The sequence below is a fragment of the Lepidochelys kempii genome, chromosome 11, assembly GCF_965140265.1.
Source record: "Lepidochelys kempii isolate rLepKem1 chromosome 11, rLepKem1.hap2, whole genome shotgun sequence".
Lineage (NCBI taxonomy): Eukaryota > Metazoa > Chordata > Testudines > Cheloniidae > Lepidochelys > Lepidochelys kempii.
The window spans coordinates 42,466,951-42,490,899 of record NC_133266.1 but is presented as its reverse complement, the minus strand read 5'-3'; the positions used below and the strand labels follow the sequence as shown (position 1 = coordinate 42,490,899).

Here is a 23,949-nt window from a genome sequence, read left to right as displayed (position 1 = left end):
GACGGCCCTGCTTCCCAGTCTCAGCTCTGTGGCTGTAGTGGCAGGGGAAAGACCCCCCCGCCCTCCTTCTCAGCCCCAGCTTGGGGGCTTCTGCAATGGGTGAGAGAGGGATAGACCCCCCCATCCTTCCTACCCCCAGCTCGGGGGCTGATGTGACTGGGGAGAGAGGGCACATCCATCTCATTAGAAAGGTAAGACTACTTATATTAAAATATGAGTTGTGTGCTTTTATTTGTAGAATAAAATAACTTAAATTATTATTAAGGGGTTTTTTTTATATAGTGCTTTTATCCAAAGCGCTTTGCAATAGTTAGCTAATGGTACAAACAACATTAGGAAAGATCATTAAGTGGTCCGGCGAGACCCTCAGTAATTTTAAAGTGGTCCATGGAAAAAAAAAGAGAACCACTGCTGTAATCCATTCCCCTTCCAAAGCAGATTGACCCCAGGCACAGAGAGTATATTAATTATTAACCTTTACTAGTTGCTCTCAGTGGCAAATAAAGTGTTAAATATTTGTCACAAACAAATATTTCAAGGTATGTTTTAGACTCAATGTTCCTTTTCTTCAAATTGTTACCAGTGGAATAAAATTCTCAAGATTATAGATATTTAGCACCCGTTATTGTTTTTTATAAGAAATACATGTTAAAAAGAGTAAATAGTTTTGTAAAACTTTAGAAAGGGGATGGGGGTCCAAATTTGAATCAATTTAAATCAAAATTCCCTCTGCCTTAAATTAGGCCCCAGATTTAGGGTTCTCTGTTGTAAAGAGCAAATTTACAGCCTCCTCTGCTCCCAAAGGGCCTGATCGCGATTGCTGCTGAGCATCTTAGGTTTCCACTGTGTCCAGTGGGAATTGTGGGTGCTCAGTACTTCTTAGGAGTTAGCTGGGAGCACACTTCACTGAGCTGTGCTTAAATCGTTGTTATTGTTGGGTGTACTAAAATGTGTTGGCATGATAAGGTGTTATGTAATTTTAAGATAATGTTATTATTAAACAAACAGCCATGTTAATTTCAGTTTCATTCAAATCACTGGGTGTGGGGGAAGGAATAATGTTTGTTTTGTTAACTTTGGGTTAGATTCTTTCTAAGCTGCACCTCCCGCAAGAGGATGGGGGTTGAGATAGATTTACATCATCTTCACACCTTTCGCCTGCTCCAGGGGCTGCTATGCTCTTTGGGTAAATTAGAGCAGCCTCTGCACAAAGCACTGACATAAGGCTGCCACTCCTGGCATGACTATGGCCACTCCCCCTTACATTCCTAGCAAGTCACGCTGCCAGGGTATGCAGGGGAGATGGGCAGCACCAGGCTGTGAATGTTAGCCCTACACTGAGCAAATTTTTCCAGGGGCTGTTGTGGTTTCTTTGTTTTCTGCACGATGCTAGCATAGGAGCCAGAATAAGGGTCTGTGCCAATAAGTCATTTGAGATATTGTTGTAGCATGTCATATTGATTTGAAAACTCAGGTCAGTCTCAGAATACTTTCTGGCAAAGACCTCACCATAATAAGTAATTGTGAAATGACTGACACACTTCCTTAGACTTAAGCGGTAATAGTAATAGCAGTAGAGATAACATCAGACTGAGTGAAAATAGTGATCAGATTAATCTCACTGATCCTAACAATTCTAGCATTGATAATACTTATAACAAAAGTGTTACTTTCTCTGAATAGGAAGCATATTTCTAGTGAAAACAAGCAGTTCATTAAATAGCAGGAAATGCTTCTGTACAGCAGAAAAGTAAAAGTTGGTTATTTAATTCAAGGAAAATGGAGTAAAAGCTGGTTGTTTAATTCCAGGAAATATAAGAAAAACAGTTTAAAGATCCAACTCCTTTAAAAAAAAAAATTTGGGGAGAAAATGTATGCATTCTTTAAGCAGAGTGGAAAAGGCAATTTTGTGTTCTCTGTTGTTTTCACAAATATTAGTTTTCTATTTCACTATCCCTTTTTTCTTCTCCAAATTTCTCATTAGCAGAGCTGGTCAGAGAAGCACTGGTGGAACCATATTCCATTGATATAAAAATGCTTTGCAAAATTGGGTCTATCTTGCCAGATTTTCATTTCAGAAAAAATATGGAAGAAAAAGTTCTGATAATGTCAAAACATCCCATTTGAATAGTTTTGGAATTAAATGTTTTGACTTTTTTGGTTTGAAAGGACTTTTCATTTCAATTTTAAAAATTTTGTATTGTGTAATATAATACAAAATAAAAAGTCAAAATTGAAGTGTTTCATTTTTGTCTAAACAAAATGTTTTGATTCACAACAAACATTTTTTTCAATTTTCCTTCAAAAATTTCAGTTTTTGTTCCTATTCTGAACAAAACCAGATTTTGAGATCTCAAAATCTTTCACAAAATGGAACTTCCGTCCTCTGCACAGCTCTACTCATTAGCATGTTGGAGTAGGGGCACTGGTTTGAAAACTGACTGCAAAGTTGTATGTGTGGGGGATATTTTAAGGAGCAGAAGTTAGCTAAATAATATGATAGTCTGAACTGTTATGTGCAAGCAAGTGAATTCACTGGGTAAAAAAGTTCAAATTTTGATGGAGGAAGTGAATGCTGGGGACCTAAGTTTGTAACTGCTTTGCTGAAAGACTGCACTACTTTTATACACCTACTGGGCCTAATCCTGCAACCTTTGGCCATGTGAACAGTCTTTATGCACAAAAGTTGGCTCCATTCTTTGCAGTAAGAAAAGGAGTACTTGTGGCACCTTAGAGACTAACCAATTTATTAGAGCATAAGCTTTCGTGAGCTACAGCTCACTTCATCAGATGCATATCGTGGAAACTGCAGCAGACTTTATATATACACAGAGAATATGAACCAATACCTCCTCCCACCCCACTGTCCTGCTGGTAATAGCTTATCTAAAGTGATCATTAGGTGGGCCATTTCCAGCACAAATCCAGGTTTTCTCACCCTCCACCCCCCCACACAAATTCACTCTCCTGCTGGTGATAGCCCATCCAAAGTGACAACTCTTTACACAATGTGCATGACAATCAACTTGGGCTATTTCCTGCACAAATCCAGGTTTTCTCACATCCCCCTCCACCCCCATACACACACAAACTCACTCTCCTGCTGGTAATAGCTCATCCAAACTGACCACTCTTCAAGTTAAAATCCAAGTTAAACCAGAACATCGGGGGGGGGGGTAGGAAAAAACAAGAGGAAACAGGCTACCTTGCATAATGACTTAGCCACTCCCAGTCTCTATTTAAGCCTAAATTAATAGTATCCAATTTGCAAATGAATTCCAATTCAGCAGTTTCTCGCTGGAGTCTGGATTTGAAGTTTTTTTGTTTTAAGATAGCGACCTTCATGTCTGTGATTGCGTGACCAGAGAGATTGAAGTGTTCTCCGACTGGTTTATGAATGTTATAATTCTTGACATCTGATTTGTGTCCATTTATTCTTTTACGTAGAGACTGTCCAGTTTGACCAATGTACATGGCAGAGGGGCATTGCTGGCACATGATGGCATATATCACATTGGTGGATGTGCAGGTGAATGAGCCTCTGATAGTGTGGCTGATGTTATTAGGCCCTGTGATGGTTACTCTGAAACCATTCTTTGCAGTGGGATTAGTTGTAGGTACAGGTTCAAGTCCCTGCTCCGCTTAATTTATAGCGATTTGGAATGAAAAAACTCTGCTCTGAATCAGGCAGAACAGCGATACACATGCCAGGATAGAGCCCTAGCCACCACACTTTGGAATCTTTCTCTCTTTCCTGTTTCACCACAGAGAGCCCTTGACCCCAAAAAGACCTTCAGCCACAGTTCTGTTTTTATAACAAACCCAAATTTTGAAAGTTGTTGCAAAAAAGAATTGTTGTTCTCTGGACACCTCTATTGGATAAACAGGAAAAAAAAATCTGTGATTTTGCAGTCCATATTCTTTATGGAAATATGCTTATGAATATGACATAACTGGAATATGCTTTATGCTAAATATTCCTGGTATGATGTCATTAGAAAGCTTTTAATCTACTAAGCGTGTTCATCCTATTTGTTTGCATGTGTTACTTCTATATCTGGAGTTAGGAGAATAAGATATAAACTTGTATCACTGATGTAAACATATGACATGGAGGCCATTAAGGGTGCTCCAGAAACAATCAGTTGTAAATGGCCTTATTTACTTGAAAGCCTTCCTGTATACTTGTGGGCCAGCCCAAGGGGAATGGAGACTAGGGGTCTTACAGTGACATGTGACCATGTCACCTGATAATGAAATCCATCTTAAATCTGGTACTTTTCCATTTAGGAGGAGGAGTGGGGACCCAGAGAAACAAAAGATTCCCGCCTTTTATAGCCAAAGTTATAAAAGGGAATGGAGCAGGACAAAGGAGGCTGCCAGTCATGAGAGAACCCCTGCTTACCACCTGAGATGTCTGCTGGAACTAACAAAGACTGTACCACGAAAATGATTGGCCCAGACTAGGAAGGAGTCTAGTCTGTGAAAGAAGCTTATTGGAACATCTCTGAGGGTGAGATATTACCTGTAATCAGTTTCTTAATGTATTAGGCTTAGAATTGCATGTTTTTGCTTTATTTTGCTTGGTGACTGTCATAAATATAAAGGGAAGGGTAAACCCCTTTGAAATCCCTCCTGGCCAGGGGAAAGCTCCTCTCACCTGTAAAGGGTTAAGAAGCTAAAGGTAACCTCGCTGGCACCTGACCAAAATGACCAATGAGGAGACAAGATACTTTCAAAAGCTGGGAGGAGGGAGAGAAACAAAGGGTCTGGGTCTGTCTGTAGTCGTCTTGGCCGGGGACAGAACAGGAATGGAGTCTTAGAACTTTTAGTAAGTAATCTAGCTAGGTATGTGTTAGATTATGATTTCTTTAAATGGCTGAGAAAAGAATTGTGCTGAATAGAATAACTATTTCTGTCTGTGTATCTTTTTTGTAACTTAAGGTTTTGCCTAGAGGGGTTCTCTATGTTTTTGAATCTAATTACCCTGTAAGATATCTACCATCCTGATTTTACAGGGGGGATTTCTTTATTTCTATTTACTTCTATTTTTTATTAAAAGTCTTCTTGTAAAACACTGAATGCTTTTTCATTGTTCTCAGATCCAAGGGTTTGGGTCTGTGGTCACCTATGCAAATTGGTGAGGCTTTTTATCCAACATTCCCAGGAAAGGGGGGGTGCAAGTGTTGGGAGGATTGTTCATTGTTCTTAAGATCCAAGGGTCTGGATCTGTAGTCACCTAAGCAAATTGGTGAGGCTTTTTACCAAACCTTGTCCAGGAAGTGGGGTGCAAGGTTTTGGGAAGTATTTTGGGGGGAAGGACGCGTCCAAACAGCTCTTCCCCAGTAACCAGTATTAGTTTGGTGGTGGTAGCGGCCAGTCCAAGGATAACGGGGGTAATATTTTGTACCTTGGGGAAGTTTTGACCTAAGCTGGTAAAGATAAGCTTAGGAGGTTTTTCATGCAGGTCCCCACATCTGTACCCTAGAGTTCAGAGTGGGGGAGGAACCGTGACAGTGACTTACTTTGTTCTATCTGTTACTACTTGAAACCACTTGAATCCTACTTTTTATACTTAATAAAATCACTTTAGTTTATCAATAAATCCAGAGTAAGTGATTAATACCTGGGGGAGCAAACAGCTGTGTATATCTCTTTATCAGTGTTATAGAGGGTGGACAATTTATGAATTTACCCTTATAAGCTTTATACAGAATAAAACGGATTTATTTGGGGTTCAGACTCCCAGAAAGGTTAAACACTGGGCACTGGGAAAGTCCCTGTTAACTGAGAAGTCCCTGGGCTGAATGAATCTCCGTTTCAGTGAACTGCAGAGAGCTGTGACCCAACCTCTGGGTCTGTGCTGGAGCTGACTGGAATGTCTAACTCAGCAAGACAGGAGTGGAGGGGCACCTGTTCTGGCAGGAGGGTTGTTCTCAGTGGTATTCCAGCTGATCGAATGACTGTCTCGAGGGGAGTCTCTGTGACCGAACCTGTCACATCATCGCATTGCCTATACACCTTCTTTGAGATTCACAACACTTAAAGTACAGTTCTAGGCTGAAAAATGGCATTGTGGGCCTCTATTTATAGTGTCAGTGATATGTGTATCAAATGAGCTCAATTCATAGATAAAAGTGAAGGTTTTTTTTTCTAACTGCCAGTCCTGGAAACTCTGAGAGTCAAGCTTGGGTTCTTTCTATCTTACATATTGTTACAAATAAAGGTCTTGCAGACTACATTAGGTTCACGGTGACACCTGTGCAATTTCATTGTCTTCAGTGGTGCCTCTGCAGCCCCCATTGCCTTCAGTGCTTTTGCAAAGGTATAATTGATTATAATTTAAATAATTGGGTTGATATTCAGGATGGATTGGAATTCTGCGCTCATTCAATTTCAGCTGAGCTGGCTCAGCGGGGCTAACAAAAATAAAAAGCAACAGAAAGTTATTTCTGTCACTAATAAGCAAATCTCTCTCAATGCACATGGGGGCGGGCAGATCTATTTAGTAAGAAGTTGCCATTTTTATGTACCTGCTTTTCAGGGTAATAGCGCACTTCAAGTTTTCTTGTGTCTATATGTAAGCAGAATATATTGTACTTCTGACATGTCAGCCATTTGGTGCCTTATATATATCCTTGATTTCACTTTTAAAAGGTGTGGCCCTGGAATTTCTAAACATATGGCAGAAGGGCCATATATTTCTAACATTTCGTATTTCCAAATTTTGATTAAAAAAATCCATGGTTTTTTCCCTTCATTTTTCACCCAGCTATAGGGCTAGTTGAAATTGTAATGATAAATTTCAATTTTTAAGTAAAAAAGTAAATTTTTTTTACTCATGCATTCCCTGTTTCTTCTACCAGCTTTATGCGGCACTGTGAGAGTTGAAGAAATATGTGCCAGTACATTGAGTCTAAATCTCACTGAAAGTCATAAATACCTCACTGTTGAAAATGGGATTTAGGCTCCTAAATCATATAGACGCTTTTGAAAATTTTGCTCATAGTTCTTTACAGTCTCAAAACATTGTACCAGCATTAATTAACTAATCCTCATACAATATCACTGTGAGGCAAGGAAGGATTAATCCCATTTTACAGATGGAGACTGAGAAGTTACCCAAGACCACAAAGCATGAATCTGTGATGTAAATGAAAATGATCCTAATTAAACACAGCTATTTAAAGTAACTGTAAGGAGGGTACACGAAGTAGTAAATAACTACATTTCTTTGGGTATAAATGACAGGTTTCAGAGTAACAGCTGTGTTTGTCTGTATTCGTAAAAAGAAAAGGAGTACTTGTGGCACCTTAGAGACTAACCAATTTATTTGAGCATAAGCTTTCGTGAGCTACAGCTCACTTCATCGGATGCATACTGTGGAACGTACAGAAGATCTTTTTATACACACAAACCATGAAAAAATGGGTGTTTACCACTACAAAACGTTTTCTCTCCCTCCACCCCACTTTCCTGCTGTCTGGTTACGCAATTACAGACATGAAAGTTGCGATATTACAACAGAAAAACTTCAAAACCAGACTCCAGCGAGAGACTGTTGAATTGGAATTCATTTGCAAATTGGATACTATTAACTTAGGCTTGAATAGAGACTGGGAGTGGCTAAGTCATTATGAAGGTAACCTATTTCCCCTTGTTTTTTCCTAACCCCCCCCCCCCCAGATGTTCTTGTTAAACCCTGGATTTGTGCTGGAGATGGCCCACCTTGATTATCATACACATTGTAAGGAGAGTGATCACTTTAGATAAGCTGTTACCAGCAGGAGAGTGGGGTGGGGGGAGAGAAAACCTTTTGTAGTGGTAAACACCCATTTTTTCATGGTTTGTGTGTATAAAAAGATCTTCTGTACTTTCCACCATATGCATCCGATGAAGTGAGCTGTAGCTCACGAAAGCTTATGCTCAAATAAATTGGTTAGTCTCTAAGGTGCCACAAGTACTTTTCTTTTTGGGTATAAATGATCTGTTTTTTCCCTAAGATTTACTCCAGTGCAAAGCTGCTCTTTCAGGACATTAATGTATATGTATATCTACAGCATATTACAGTATTATTGTGAACATATCAAGAAAGAATAAATGAAATGTAAAAGTAAGAGGTAAAATTTAATTACAGGGTAAATGTGTTGCTGCAGTCCCTTTTACATGTTCCCTGTTCCCAGACTCCAGTTCTGTAAAGTGTTATGCACAGCTGTATGGTTCTGAAGTCTGCATTAACTCCTGCTGAAATAACGGAATGTTTCAGTTGTAACTCCCTGCAGGATCAGAATCAGGGCCTAAGGCTGGAATCTGGATCAAACACTTCTGCAGTTCACAAGGGCTGCCATACTTCCGAGAACAGCAATCCAAAATGACCAGAGCAGCACATACTCTGCAGACCCCCATAGTCCTACACCCTGTATTCTCTTACCAGTCTCCCTAGCTGGACCCTAGGTCACTCATGTACACTTGATCACTTTTATGCTGATACTTTATGGGAGGCAAACTCTCTGTCATTCCACATGAAGGTTTTTTCTCCTTTATTCTTAAAATTAAAATAAAACGAAGTTAAAATGGAATATGACTATTATCTAATTATTTTCCTTCCTCACAGATTTTGTTGTGAAAATTTTGTGGTGTGAGGTACATTGCATTATATCAGGGCTGCCCTTGAAAGCTAGGAATATCCCAGGTCTTGAGACCGGGTCCAGTGTGCCTTTCAATATTACCCAAACAGGTGTTTTCTCCCAGTGTTTCTAGAAACCTGCTGCCTCTGTCCACTTGAGCCAGTAAAACTGAACCAGGCTGGCTGAGTATATATGCACCTTCAGAACCACCCTGAACTAGACCTGGGACTTGTTGCCACCCTGCCCTTCCCATACCCCTAGCCTGAGTCTCCCTCTTCACCCGCAGCTGCTCACACCCTGTGCACACCAGCCTAACACTGTAACCATCCTCTGCTGCTCCCTGCCCCTGCAGGTGCCTCAGTTGTCCCCTGTTTTCACATGGCCGGTGTAGTCGCCCTAGCCCTACCCTGCTCTGTGTGAGACACTGCAAAGCTGAGAGAGACAGGTGGGTGAGGTAACCCCTTTTATTGGACCAAGCTTTGGAGCCACAGGGAGCTGAGCGATGCACAGCCGGGGGAGGCGGGGAGATGTCTTCCCTGCCTGCAGCTGCTGCACGCTCAAAGCCAAAGGGCAGAGTTTGGGAGCCGGGGAGATTCTCCAGGTTTCTTCCCTGCCCCACAAAGCAACCAGTGCCTGCCTCCCTCCCCAGCCGCCGCTGGGTCGGTGCTGTGGGCGCCCCCTCCCTGAGCTCCGGCTAGCAGGGCCTGCTTGGAGGCTGGGGATGGAGTGGCCCACGAATTCCCTGTTGCTATGGGAACTCACGCAGTCATCCGCGGGCTGGTCTGGGAGGCAGGAGAAGGAGAAGCCGGTCATGTGGTGCGGCAAGATGGCTCCCAGAGCCTGAAGGCTGCAGTGTGAGTGAGTGAGTGAGTGGGCGGGGGGAGAGTGAGCACAGGCTGGCACTGTCTATCCGAGCCATGCAGTCAGCGCTGAGGCAGCGGCGGCTGCTGGCTGCCCCTTTCCCTGCGCTGCACCCTTGGCTTGTGGGCCAGGGAGAACTACAGCCCAGCAGCCCCCCGTGGGTTGTAACTCCCCGCTCTCTCCTGTGCGCATCGCAGCCGCAAGTGGCTGTCCCTGCTGGGCTTCTGACAACATTGTGTCTAACTTTTATTGCAGGGTTTTCTGCCTGCCGCTCTGCGCCCAGCTGATGGGAGAGCTGCTGGGCCAATGCCCATTCCGCGCGGTCTGACCAGCCTTGACGTGATCCTGCGACTTGCCGCGCCTTTACAATGGCCCTAACCTTGTTTGGTAAGTAAAACCCGTCTTTACACCTAGGGCTGCGACTGCTTCATCCTGCTTCCAGGAGAAAGCATAGGGGGTGGGGGTATGTCTGTGGCTATACAATAATTCTGGGCTGTCTGGAGTGCCTTGTACAGGGATGATGGCTAGCGAGATAAGGCTGGTCGGTCTCTCCCATTGTTTCCCAAGGCAGAGCCTATGGGCGTGTGCTCCTTCTGTTCATTTCAGGCTTGTAAAGTAATAGCTAGCTACAGTTATTGGGCACTGCAGTCTTAGGCTGCAGATATTTTCAAGCGTGAGCACTCTAGTTACACATCACTTGATTATTACTATAAAGTTGATTGTTTTGCAAAAAAAACAAAACAACAAATCCCCCCACCCCAGAGTTAGTTCTTTATAGCCCAAAAGCTATTACTACTGTGCTGTGCACAAGACTAGCGTTTACTGAGATAGTTCAATGCCATGGACATTGCACTGAAAGTATGTTTGAATGGTAATATAAATAAAAGTTATACTGCTTTAAAAAGAGCTCTAATGGCAAGAAGAATTGTACAGCAAAATGATGAATTAGCTAATGAGACAACCTCCTTCTTCTGGGAATAGCTCTGTATAGTGCTTAATTGCCCATAACAATTAGATGTGTTTCTTTAATTATATTTAATAGTACAAATTCAAGAAAGAACATAGCATCTAGAGGTTATGAGTGTTGTCTTTGAGTGTTTTTATAACATAGGACAATGTGTTGGAAAACAAAATGTAAAGACTACAATTTTAACTGTGGAACATATGGTTTCTCTTAAATAAGATTATTAAGCTTTATTGTGCATGTTACTTATTTTGCAATTAAAAAAGGTATTGGGTGGCACAAAGTCCATTTACTTAATTATGCTAAAACCAGCAATACAAAGGAAGCAAAAATTAACATGATTAATATTAACATAATATTAATTGGAACCAATTTCATTGCTCTCATAAACAACTCATGGATGCCTCTTAATTCAGAAATGCTTTCCAGTAAGTAATTTTACATAATTACCGTTTACGTGAATTGTGTTTTTAATGTTTTTTACTCCTTGTGTAAATAATTTGGTTCGATTTATTTTATGACTCTGAGGTTAGTGCAAAGTCTTATAGGTATCAGACTTGATTCTTCACTCTTTCTGCTTATAATTATTGTAGTATATTGTACCTTCTGAAGACCAGATGCAGCATGGGTACTGAACAGTTCTCTTCAGGTGAAGTCTAGCTGGTATTGCATTTAGCTACAGCGCTGTCATTTGAACTTATATTTCCTGATTCAGTCTTTTAGGGTCCCCAAGATTGTAAACCAAAACAGTTGAAAATGGAACAAACGGTAGGCCCTGATCTTGCCACTGAGTCCTTGTGATGGACCCCTGTGCCTATGCAGAGTCCCATTGACTCAGTGTGGGCGCAGGGGTCTTACGTGATGCCAGTTGCTGGTTTGGGGCTGAAATTCACTCCTTTGCCAATGCAGGATGTAAGGACCAAATAGCAATTTGATGTTTATATGCTTATATTACTGTATATATTAAATAATATCAGTATACTTTATCTAGTAGAGAAAGAGATGGCAGGTGTAGGAGGTTAACAGTACAAGACAAGTTTCACAGTTATTCATAAACATTAATAAAATCAAACAACTTTCACACTGTGTAGAAAATAGAGCTACATCATGAACCTTTTACTTACGTTGGTGAGAAGTTACACAGGTAGTTCCATCACAATCGTAATTTGACTATATAATTAATTACAAATAACCAAAACAAACACTGAAGTTAACAATAACAAAAAAGCACTTTTTAGTTATCTACAAGGTGACTTTTCTTTCTCTTCTTGTTTTATTTCATATATGTATTTTATGTACTAGATATGATGCTGCTGGTTTTTTTAAATAACAATTTCAATTACAAAATAAATAGACTTGATAGTACATAGAAAAGGTCAAGTTTCTCTATCATGAGTTTTTTGGATGCACCAATGCCATTTAGGGTATGTCTACACTACGAAATTAGGTCGAATTTATAGAAGTCGGTTTTTTAGAAATCGTTTTTAAATAGTCGATTGTGTGTGTCCCCACACAAAATGCTCTAAGTACATTAACTCGGCGGAGTGCTTCCACAGTACCGAGGATCGGAGTGTTACACTGTGGGTAGCTGTCCCACAGTTCCCGCAGTCTCCGCTGCCCATTGGAATTCTGGGTTGAGATCCCAATGCCTGATGGGGCGAAAAACATGTCTGGGTACATGTCATCAGGCCCTCCTTCCCTTTCTCCTTCTGTGAAAGCAACAGCAGACAATCGTTTTGCGCCTTTTTTTTCTGAGTTACCTGTGCAGACGCCATACCATGGCAAGCATGGAGCCCGCTCAGCTCACTGTCACCGTATGTCTCCTGGGTGCTGGCAGATGCGGTACTGCATTGTTACACAGCAGCAGCAACCTATTGCCTTGTGGCAGCAGACAGTACAATAGGACTGGTAGCCGTCATCGTCATGTCCAAGGTGCTGCTGGCCACATCAGCCAGGAGCGCCTGGGCAGTCATGGGTGCAGGGACTATATTAGGAGTGACTCGACCAGGTCACGCTCTTTAGTCGTACTGTACCATCTTCTGCTGAGCAGCCATGAGATGTGGATGGCATGCAGTCCTTCTGCACCGTCTGCTGCCAGCCAAAGATGTAAAAGATAGATGGAGTAAATCAAAACAAGAAATGGACCAGATTTGTTTTGTACTCATTTGCTTCCCCCTCCCTCCGTCGCTCCGTGAAGTACTGCCTGAAATACTCCTTGATGTAAAGCCACCCCCTATGTTGATTTTAATTCCCTGTAAGCCATGTCGTCAGTCACCCCTCCCTCCATCAGAGCAACGGCAGACAATTGTTCTGTGCCTTTTTTCTGTGCGGACGCCATACCATGGCAAGCATGGAGCCTGCTCAGCTCACTTTGGCAATTAGGAGCACATTAAACACCACACGCATTATCCAGCAGTATATGCAGCACCAGAACCTGGCAAAGCAATACCGGGCGAGTAGGCAATGTCAGCGCAGTGACATGAGTGATGAGGACATGGACACAGACTTCTCTCCTGCCAATGTGTGCATCATGGTGCTAATGAGGCAGGTTCATGCCGTGGAACGCCGATTGTGGGCCCGGGAAACAAGCACAGACTGGTGGGACCGCATAGTGTTGCAGGTCTGGGATGATTCCCAGTGGCTGTGAAACTTTCACATGTGTAAGGGCACTTTCATGGAACTTTGTGACTTGCTTTCCCCTGCCCTGAAGCGCCAGAATACCAAGATGAGAGCAGCCCTCACAGTTGAGAAGCGAGTGGCAATAGCCCTGTGGAAGCTTGCAACCCCAGACAGCTACCGGTCAGTCGGGAATCAATTTGGAATGGGCAAATCTACTGTGGGGGCTGCTGTGATGCAAATAGCCAACGCAATCAAAGATCTGCTGATATCAGGGGTAGTGAGTCTGGGAAATGTGCAGGTCCTAGTGGATAGCTTTGCTGCAATGGGATTCCCTAACTGTGATGGGGCCATAGATGGAACCCATATCCCTATCTTGGCACCGGAGCACGAAGCCGGCGAGTACATAAACCGCAAGGGGTACTTTTCAATAGTGCTACAAGCACTGGTGTATCACAAGGGACGTTTCACCAATATCTACGTGGGATGGCCGGGAAGGTACATGATGCTCGCATCTTCAGGAACTCTGGTCTGTTTCAAAAGCTGCAGGAAGGGACTTTATTCCCAGACGAGAAAATAACCATTGGGGATGTTGAAATGCCTATCGTTATCCTTGGGGACCCAGCCTACCCCTTAATGCCATGGCTCATGAAGCCGTACACAGGCAGCCTGGACAGTAGTCAGGAGCTGTTCAACTACAGGCTGAGCAAGTGCAGAATGGTGGTAGAATGTGCATTTGGATGTTTAAAGGCGCGCTGGTGCAGTTTACTGACTCGCTTAGACCTCAGCGAAACCAATATTCCCACTGTTATTACTGCTTGCTGTGTGCTCCACAATATCTGTGAGAGTAAGGGGGAGATGTTTATGGCGGGGTGGGAGGTTGAGGCAAATCGTCTGGCCTCTGGTTAGATGCAGCCAGACACCAGGGTGGTTAGAAGAGCACAGGAGGGCGCAGTGAGCATCAGAGAAGCTTTGAAAACCAGTTTCATGACTGGCCAGGCTATGGTGTGAAAGTTCTGTTTGTTTGTCCTTGATGAACCCCCCCCACAACCTCAGCTCTTGCTTCATTCTACTTCCCTGTAAGCTAACCACCCTCCCCTCCCCCCTTCGATCACCGCTTGCAGAGGTAATAAAGTCATTGTTGCTTCACATTCATGCATTCTTTATTAATTCATCACACAAATAGGGGGATAACTGTCAAGGTAGCCCGAGAGAGGTAGTGGAGGATGGAAGTACTGGGTGGGATGGTGGAGGAGGGAAGGACAAGGCCACACGGCACTTTAAAACTTATTGAATGCCAGCCTTCTGTTGCTTGGGCAATTTTCTGGGGTGGAGTGGCTGGGTGACCGGAGGCCTCCCCACCGCATTCTTGGGCGTCTGGGTGAGGAGGCTATGGAACTTGGGGAGGAGGGCGGTTGGTTACACAGGGGCTGTAGCGGCCATCTGTGTTCCTGCTGCCTTTCCTGCAGCTCATCCATAAGCTGGAGCATATGAGTTTGATCCTCCATCAGCCTCAGCATTGAATCCTGCCTCCTCTCATCACCCTGCTGCCACCTATCAGCTTCAGCCCTCTCTTCAGCAGGCACCTGTCCTCCCAGTCATTTTGTGCTTTCCTGAACTCTGACATTGTCTGCCTCCACGGATTCGTCTGTGCTCTGTCAGTGTGGGAGGACAGCATGAGGTCAGAGAACATTTCATCGCGAGTGCGTTTTTTTCGCCTTCTAATCTTCGCTAGCCTCTGGGAAGGAGAAGATCCTGTGATCCTTGAAACACATGCAGCTGGTGGAGAAAAAAAAAAGGGACAGTGGTATTTAAAAAGACACATTTTATAGAACAATGGGTACACTCTTTCACGGTAAAACTTGCTGTTAACATTACATACATAGCACATGTGCTTTCGTTACAAGGCCGCATTTTGCCTCCCCCCACCGCGTGACTAACCCCTCTCCCCTCCCCACTCCCAGTGGCTAACAGCGGGGAACATTTCTGTTTAGCCACAGGCAAACAGCCCAGCAGGGAACGGGCACCTCTGAATGTCCCCCTAAGAAAAGCACCCCGTTTCAGCCAGGTGACCATGAATGATATCACTCTCCTGAGGATAACACAGAGAGATAAAGAACGGATGTTGTTTGAATGCCAGCAATACGCTGCAATGCTTTGTTCTGCAATGATTCACGACTATGTTCTACTGGCCTGGCGTGCTAAAGCGTCCTACCACAGTGGACGGAATAAGGCTGCCCTCCCTAGAAACCTTTTGCAAAGGCTTAGGGAGTACATCCAGGAGAGCTTTATGGAGATGTCCCTGGAGGATTTCCGCTCCATCCCCAGACACGTTAACAGACTTTTCAAGTAGCTGTACTGGCCGCAAATGCCAGGGCAAATTAATCATTAAACGCGTTTGCTTTTAAACCATGTATGCTATTTAAAAAGGTACGCTCACCAGAGGTCCCTTCTCCGCCTGGCGGGTCCAGGAGGCAGCCTTGGGTGGGTTCGGGGGGTACTGGCTCCAGGTCCAGGGTGAGAAACAGTTCCTGGCTGTCAGGAAAACCGGTTTCTCCACTTGCTCCCTGTTTGCTATCTTCCTCGTTCTCCAAACCTGCTTCCGTGTTGCCTCCCTCTCCATTGAAGGAATCCAAGCACACGGTTGGGGTAGTGGTGGCTGAACCCCCTAAAATGGCAAGCGGCTCATCATAGAAACGGCACGTTTGGAGCTCTGACCCGGAGCGGCCATTTGCCTCTCTGGTTTTCTGGTAGGCTTACCTCCGCTCCTTAAGTTTCACGCAGCACTGCTTCGGATCCCTGTTATGGCCTCTTTCCTTCATGCCCTGGGAGATTTTGACAAAGGTTTTGGCATTTCGAAAACTGGAACGGAGTTCTGATAGCACGGATTCCTCTCCCCCTACAGCAATCAGATCCCGTACCTCCCGTTCGGTCCATGCTGGAGCTCTTTTGCGATTCTGGGACTCCATCATGGTCACCTCTGCTGATGAGCTCTCCACTCACCTGCAGCTTGCCACACTGGCCAAACAGGAAATGAAATTCAAAAGTTCCCGGGCCTTTTCCTGTCTACCTGACCAGTGCATCTTAGTTGAGAGTGCTGTCCAGAGCGGTCACGATGGAGCACTCTGGGATAGCTCCCGGAGGCCAGTACTGTCTAATTGCATCCACAGTACCCCAAATTTGACCCAGCAAGGCTGATTTCAGCGCTAATCCTCTTGTTGGGGGTGGAGTAAAGAAATCGATTTTAAGAGCCCTTTAAGTTGAAAAAAAGGGCTTCGTCATGTGGATGGGTGCAGGGTTAAATCGATTCAATGTTGCTAAATTCGACCTCAACTCCTAGTGTAGACCAGGGCTTAGACTAACAAGAGTGAAGAAATGTAAAGTGAGGACTTCTACTCTGTCCTCAGTTCACTCTGTTTTGTCTAGTTTTTAATAATATCTTGCACTAGTTGAAGACTCCTGCAGATTCTCAGCTGATGTAACTTGTCATATCTCCATTGACTTCACCCCTTTAAAAAGCACAAAATGGGGAATAAAAAAATCACTATAAAATTACGAATCAGCCCTGTTGATTGTACTGTGAGTAAAATGCATTCTCTCTCTCACACACACATTATATTACAGTACAAAACAAGTTGGGCTTGTTTTAAATGATGCAAAAAGGAGAAGACGACTAAGGGTTTGTTGACAGGGGAAAGTTTTACCAGTTATATTGGTATAATTATACCAATACAGAAAAGGAGTACTTGTGGCACCTTAGAGACTAACAAACTCCTTTTCTTTTTGCAAATACAGACTAACACGGCTGCTACTCTGAAACCTATAGCAATACAGTTATACTGGTATGGTTCCCTGTGTTGATGATTTTATTCCAGAATGAAAAGTGGCTTCTATTGGTTTATCTTCAAAAACAACGTAAACTAAACTGAAAAGGGGCCTCTTAAACTGGAATAAAAGGGTCCGTACACACACAGTTATACCGGTTTAAATTCACACCTTAGCTTATTCCAGTATAACTTTCCCATGCAGAGAGATATTTAACTGTGGATTTACACATTCAAATATGCAGTAGTCTCATTAATGCATTTCTTCTAATGCACTATCAGTATATCACAGATTCAGTCTGGGGCTATGAATGCCAGTGTGTAGTTCATTGTGTGCTACATTGCATGCAAAAATTAGAAATGAACAGCTATATCGGTTTGGGGGAAAATCCACCAAGGATGCTAGATCCTTTCCAATGGCATCTGGAAGGTGTGTATGATTAGGGAGGTTTAGTTATAATGTTCCCTCTCTCCACTTTCAAGATTGTATTATCTAATGATTGCATTAGATGGGGTAGAGGGAACTGGGACAGCAGACTGTGGTGGCAAGGGCATCTAGTGTTGTCAAGGCTAATGCCCCACTCTGGCACTTCAAGTGCAGAAAGTGGGGAGGCTCGCAAAGATTCTAAAAATTAATACTGGCCACTCCAGGCTTGTATTAAACTCCCAAGGTTACAGCTATTCTCTGACCTTGGATTGGTAGATGCTGCCACCACCCAAGTGCAGAACCCCTTTGAGAGCCCAAGAAGGCGCACTTGGGAATTCCTTCGTGGGGTACCCTCAAGCCGTTTCAACCCCCACTCCAGGAAAGAGCTGAGAAAGAGAAAAGAAAAAAAAAAGGAAATCAGCTAATGCCACTAGCTAATTAAACAACATGTGCACAAACCTCTGAATACACAAAAATCCAATTCTGTTCTTAAAAAAGGTAAATTTTATTTATAAAAAAAGAGAAATAAAATACATCTGGGAATGAAGGCTATTGCTAGATTTTAGAAGAGCAACTACAAGGATTAAGCACCAAGAATTGCTTTCTTGAGGTCCAGCTTAAAGGTTACAAGAAAAACAAAAGCACCAAAAAACAGGAATCCACCAGCCATAAAGAAATAAAAGGGATAAACCTAATCGCATCTTCCTAGACATTTCCTGATCTACTTCCATATCTTTGGACAAGGAGTACGTGTGGCACCTTAGAGACTAACAAATTTATTTGAGCATAAGCTTTTGTGGGCTAAAACCCACTTCATTGGATGCATGCAGTGGAAATACAGTAGGAAGATATATACACACACAGAGATCATGAAAAAATGGGTGTTGCCATACCCACTATAATGAGAGTGATCAGTTAAGGTGGGCTATTATCAGCAGGAGAAAAACCCCTTTTGTAGTGATAATCAGGATGGCCCGTTTCCAACAGTTGACAAGAAGGTGTGAGTAACGGGCGGGGAGGAGGATAAGCATGGGGAAATAGTTTTACTTTGTGTAATGACCCATCCACTCCCAGTCTTTATTCAAGCCTAATTGAATGGTGTCCTGTTTGCAAATCAATTCCAATTCAGCAGTTTCTTGTTGGAGTCTGTTTTTGAAGATTTTTGGTGAAGAATTGCCACTTTTAGGTCTGTAATCGAGTGACCAGGGAGATTGACATGTTCTCCGACTGATTTTTGAATGTTATAATTCTTGATGTCTGATTTGTGTGATATATGCCATCATGTGCCAGCAACGCCCCTCTGCCATGTACATTGACCAAACCAGACAGTCTCTATGTAAAAGAATAAATGGACACAAATCAGATGTCAAGAATTATAGCAGGAAATAACTCGGGTGGGGGGCGGCACGGGGAGCTTGGCAGGCTGCAGCAAATAGCTCTACGGGCCGCATGTTTGAGACCCCTGCTTTACAGGTAGAGCAATTACAGAACAGCTACCAAGAGGGATTTTATAGCTGCTGGCTGGCTCGGTGCCCATAAAAGGGAGCTCCCCCACCCTTCATTTATCACAGGTGTATTAAAGATTAAGAAGGATATGTAACTTCTAGGGAATATACAGATAGAAGTGATGACCAAGTGTGGTTTGTCCCCATTTTCACTTGCCAAGTGATGAGGTGCCCTGACATGTACCTTCCTCCCTCCATGCCTTTGTCACCACATTGTAATGTAATGTAATTACTATAATGTGCTTGATGGGAGCTGCACCTGAAGACCACCTGGAAAGTTCAGCTGGAGCAGAACATGGCTGCATGTTAAGTAGTGTTTTGCACCTGAAGAAAGACTGTTAGCCCTCTGCTCCATGATCTGCTTGGCTTCCTCTTTGTTTCCAATTGCAGTTTATTGTGTTGCTTTTGGCCTTTAAAACCTTAATTATTTGGATGCTGGTTACCCTAGGAAATACCTCTCTCCTTATGCCCGTACAATGGCAGTCATGATCGTCTGACATGCTCAAGTCACAGTTGACTAGTGTGAATGCTGCAAGGGCCTGTCCACTTCCCCAGGCCTTCCTGGGGAAGGTGGGAGATTTGATAGACTGTGGAGTGTATTAAGTGGAAGGGATACAGGATGACTTTTCCAGATGGGGAGAGGCCTCCAGCAGAGAGGCTGTGCTCAGGTCAAAGAGAACACGTAGGTTGTTGACTACTGGAACAGTTACTATGCTATGGCCACAATGAAAGAGGATTGAAAGTCTGTCACAACGTTTGTTGGGTGAAAAATAGAGATCTGGCTGACTTATTTGTTGAAAATAATAGATCTGATTAATTCATTCATTTTATGTGTTAATTACTTCCCAACAATTGGTTTAGGAATTTGTTAGCTGTTAGTTCTACTGTTCAACAAAAAGTTAAAGCAAACTTTCATGGCCTGATCAGTATACGTATTTGCTATTCATGATCTGCTATTTACTGCATGTGACTAGTCACCCAGTTCCCATGGTATGGTTTTGGTTGTCTAATTGGATGACCTAAGCTTCATTTAAAGGAAGCAATGATTGTACTTTGAAAGTAATACACTTTTATATTCTGTCTGTTTCAATGATTGCAAATTTCCCTTGATGTTTTATGAATTTGTTTGCTTTTCATAATGGCTCATCAACTCTCGTGTGAATAAAAGAAAAATATTCTAATTGGCCAGGAGAGCTCTTCTATCATGAAGATATTTGCAAATATGATTCATATGTGTATTCATGTTCTTACTGTTCATGAACAATGTGGTGTGGTGGATAAAATCTCCTGAGTGATTAAGAAATAAAAGGGATCAAGTGATGGATCTTTAATCTTGTGAAGTGCTCACATTCTATGGTCAAAAGCATCACAAGCTTGCCAACCGATAAATGACATTAGAGATAGAACCGTGGTTAAAGTGCCCAGGAGGGTTATTTAAGGTGAGGCTGGACAAGGACAGATTATAGAGAATTGGGAAAGATATCAGATGAAAAGGAATTAACAATGATGCCAGTATAAGGAGAAAGAATGGGGGAAACAAAATCAAATATAATATTTGTCCTTTGACTAGGGTCTCCAAAGACCATTGAAACCCAAATATTATACTACTTGCCAACCATGGCCCAACAGACTGAATTTTACAGCTGTGCCATTAAAAGTTGTGCAGTGTAACTGCTGTTTGTCGGCTCTCCTGCTGACAAAAAACTTCTACCCCCAACGAGCAGTGCTGGTCACACTGGCACTTGTCGCCGCAAAACTTGTGTCTTTCAGGGGGGTGGGGGTTTAACACCTCTGAAAGACAAAAGTTTTGTCGTTCAATTGCCAATGTAGATATAGTCTAAATAGTGTCTTCCCCATGAAAGATCACTGGAAGAAAGATGAAAAAGGGCTTCATGCAGGGGTGCCTGAAGGAGGAAAACAGAGTATGTTGCAATTCAAATTGGTCTCTTTTGTAATAATACTTGTCCAAGAATCTCAAAGCACTTTGCAAAGATGGGTAAATACCATTATCCCCATTGCACTAAGGCCCTGTCTATACTAAAAGTGTTGCACCAGTGTAAATAGATTTTAAAGCAATCTAATTAAACTGGCACAAACCTATAAGGTAGATGCACTTAAACCTATTTAACCCTGGCTTAAAATCTCTTAGGATAAATTGGTAAATTTCTGACACAAGCTAAACTGATTTAGGCAATGTTTGAATGGTTAAAGGCCATCTGCATGATGGTTTTCACTGGTTTAACTAAATTGATTTATAATCTATTGAGTTATTTCGGGGCAATGTTTCTAGGACAGACAAGGCCAATATTTAATTTTTTAAAATAGCTAATAATGAAAATGCTTCCTAAAATACAAATAAAGAGTGTTATGGAAGCAAAATTTGCAAGTATTCTTCTGTACAGCCTCAATAGCTGGGGCTTGGGACAGAAAGTGAGTCCTAATACTGAGAATCAGAGGGTTCTTTTCTCTCAGATGCTGTGCTACCCTTCTCTAATTTATAGAATCTAATGAAGCAAATAAGGACAGTAACCTTTAAAGGGTTTTGCTGCCAGTGCAATCTCTGAAAAAAATCAAAAGGGAAAAACATGCTTAGGAACTTGGAAAATAAAACAGATCTCTTAACTGATACAGCGGTATCAATTGATCATAAATTTGGAGCACTGAACGCTTTATAAATGAGGATTTAAAAAAATTCAGTCATGGCTTCTCAATTTAGTATTCTTAAAATTTTGGTTTAATGCAGTGGCTAAAGATAACTCAGGACTTCACTTTAAATATTGGAAAAGAATCTTAAAAGTGGTAGTCGGAGTTCAGGATTACCTGATGAAGATTGATGGGATTGGTTCAATAATGTGTACAGGTAGCTAATGAAAAGAGGTTTTAGAATTGAATACAGAGATGGAGATTACTGTAGGGACACTTAGTAACATTATTTGTTGAGTCTAGTTGGTGTGTGCTCAGAGCTGCAGAGGACCATTGTTAGTCCTACCAGGTAGCAGGTGAAATGCCTGAAGATGTACCAGAGGGTGGAGCAAGAAGTGATGAATCCAAATCCAGTAATGGACCTTCCCCTTCCATTACTGTTACTACCGTCAATTTTTCCCTAGTTGTCTGGCTTGTGGTTCTTGCCGACACACTCAGGGCCCAACTGATTGCCATATTCGGTGTTGGGAATAAATTTTCCCCCGGTCAGATTGGCAGAGACCCTGGGGATTTTTAGCATTCCTCTGCAGCATAAGGCATATGTCATTTGCTGATTTAAACTAGAGTTAAGTGGTGGATTGAAGTCTTTAATCATGATATGAAGACTTTAGTAACTAAACCACAGGTTATGGGTCTATTACAGGAGCGGGTGGGTTTAGTTTTTATGGCCTGCAACGTGCAGGAGGTCAGACTAGATGATCATGATGGTCCCTTCTGGCCTGGAAGCCTGGAAGTAGGCTGTGCTGCACATGCATGTGTGGCTAACTTATCTGCATGGGGTGGAATTTTCAAAAACACTTGGGGCTAGTCTACGCTGGCAAAACTAAAGCACTGCTGCAGCAGCGCTTTAGTGTGGCTTGTGTAGTCACGGCAAAGCGCTTTACAGTTTTACAGCGCTGAAACTTGCTGTGCTCAGGGTTTTTTGTTTGGTTTTTTTTCACACCCCTGAGCGAGAAAGTTGCAGTGCTGTAAGTTGCCAGTGTAGACAAGCCCTCAGTGCTGGCCTAACTGCTCTGTCCCTAAAATCAATAATAAAGCTCCCATTGAGTTCAGTGAGAGCAGAGTTAAGCCAATGCTTCTGAAAATCCCACCCATAGTGAACGTGTATATCTTGTTAGGTGCACGCTGAATGAGGCCAGGTTCCACAGGACCAGAGCAAAACAAAGCAAAACAAGAAAGGGGAGCTTGGCCAGCACTATTCACTTCTCTTATTCAATAATCTAGCGACTCAGTTGTATAATTTTTTTAATTTAATTTAATTTTAAAAAATGATACATCTTACATGACATAAAAAAATATATAAAATAGAAACCTTAGAAATTCCATTTAACCTAAAAACACAAAACATTTAAAAGCAAGAAAATGTCTTATTATGAACCTAAAAGATTCCACTGCCCGCATGATGATACGCAGATACATTCTAATCAAGCACAGAGAATACTTCTTTCATCACAACGCCAATGGCTTTTACTCTGACTTAAAATAAATACTGTCTTCAGCAGTAAGCTTAAATATAAAACCAGCACAGCCCTTTTTTGAAGAGTAGATATTGATATATACAAGCATAACTTATGACACTAATCAGCCCCCAAACAAGTCCATAGACACACAATTTTTTCCAAAAAGGCATTGTTACCGTTTTCCTTGCTCTCGGTGTCAGGCTGAGTCTTAGCTGCTCCACCTTGTGGCCACAGACTATATTGACTGCTCAGCAGAGTGGCTGAGTTAGCTGCCACAAGCCAACTGCTAGCCAGGAATGCAGTTGTGTAGTGACTGGAAGAGTAGGCAGAAGGAATTTCCACATGTAGTGAGGAGTAGTGAGAAACTGGTCTGGCATCTGCTCAAAAATAAAGGGATCCACAGCTGTGGATTTCACAGGTTTTAAGAGCTGGTTGCAGGAAGGGCTGTCCGTACCTTGTGATTTTTAGAAAAAAATGACTAACAAAGTTTTAATCCTTGTCAAGTTTCCTTCCCCACTCTGAACTCTAGGGTACAGATGTGGGGACCTGCATGAAAGACCCCCTAAGCTTATTCTTACCACTTAGGTTAAAAACTTCCTCAAGGTACAAACTTTGCCTTGCCCTTGAACCCTATGCTGCCACCACCAAGCGTGTTAAACAGAGAACAGGGAAAGAGCCCACTTGGAGATATTTTCCCCCCAAAATATCCCCCCAAGCCCTACACCCCCTTTCCTGGGGAAGGCTTGGTAAAAACCCTCACCAATTTGCATAGGTGAACACAGACCCAAACCCTTGGATCTTAAGAACAATGAAAAAGCAATCAGGATCTTAAAAGAAGAATTTTAATTAAAGTAAAAGAATCACCTCTGTAAAAATCAGGATGGTAAAAACCTTACAGGGTAGTCAGATTCAAAACATAGAGAATCCCTTTAGGCAAAACCTTAAGTTACAAAAAGACACAA

At 42.5% G+C, this 23,949-nt stretch overlaps 1 protein-coding gene across 3 annotated transcripts in view; it reads left to right on the top strand.

Moving 5' to 3' along the window:
- Nucleotides 1-9,375: 9,375 nt before the first annotated feature.
- CHN1 (chimerin 1) overlaps nucleotides 9,376-23,949 on the top strand; it is a 161,848-nt gene continuing 147,274 nt past the window's right edge. The window contains exons 1-2 of one of the 3 annotated variants that reach the window (XM_073305918.1): nucleotides 9,376-9,481; nucleotides 9,744-9,875. In XM_073305918.1, the coding sequence (XP_073162019.1) occupies nucleotides 9,857-9,875 (19 nt within the window). In that variant the 5' untranslated portion in view covers nucleotides 9,376-9,481; nucleotides 9,744-9,856. Of the gene's footprint in view, nucleotides 9,486-9,628; nucleotides 9,646-9,743; nucleotides 9,876-23,949 lie in introns of those variants that run through there. The other 2 variants (XM_073305919.1, XM_073305920.1) reach the window with 2 other exon arrangements.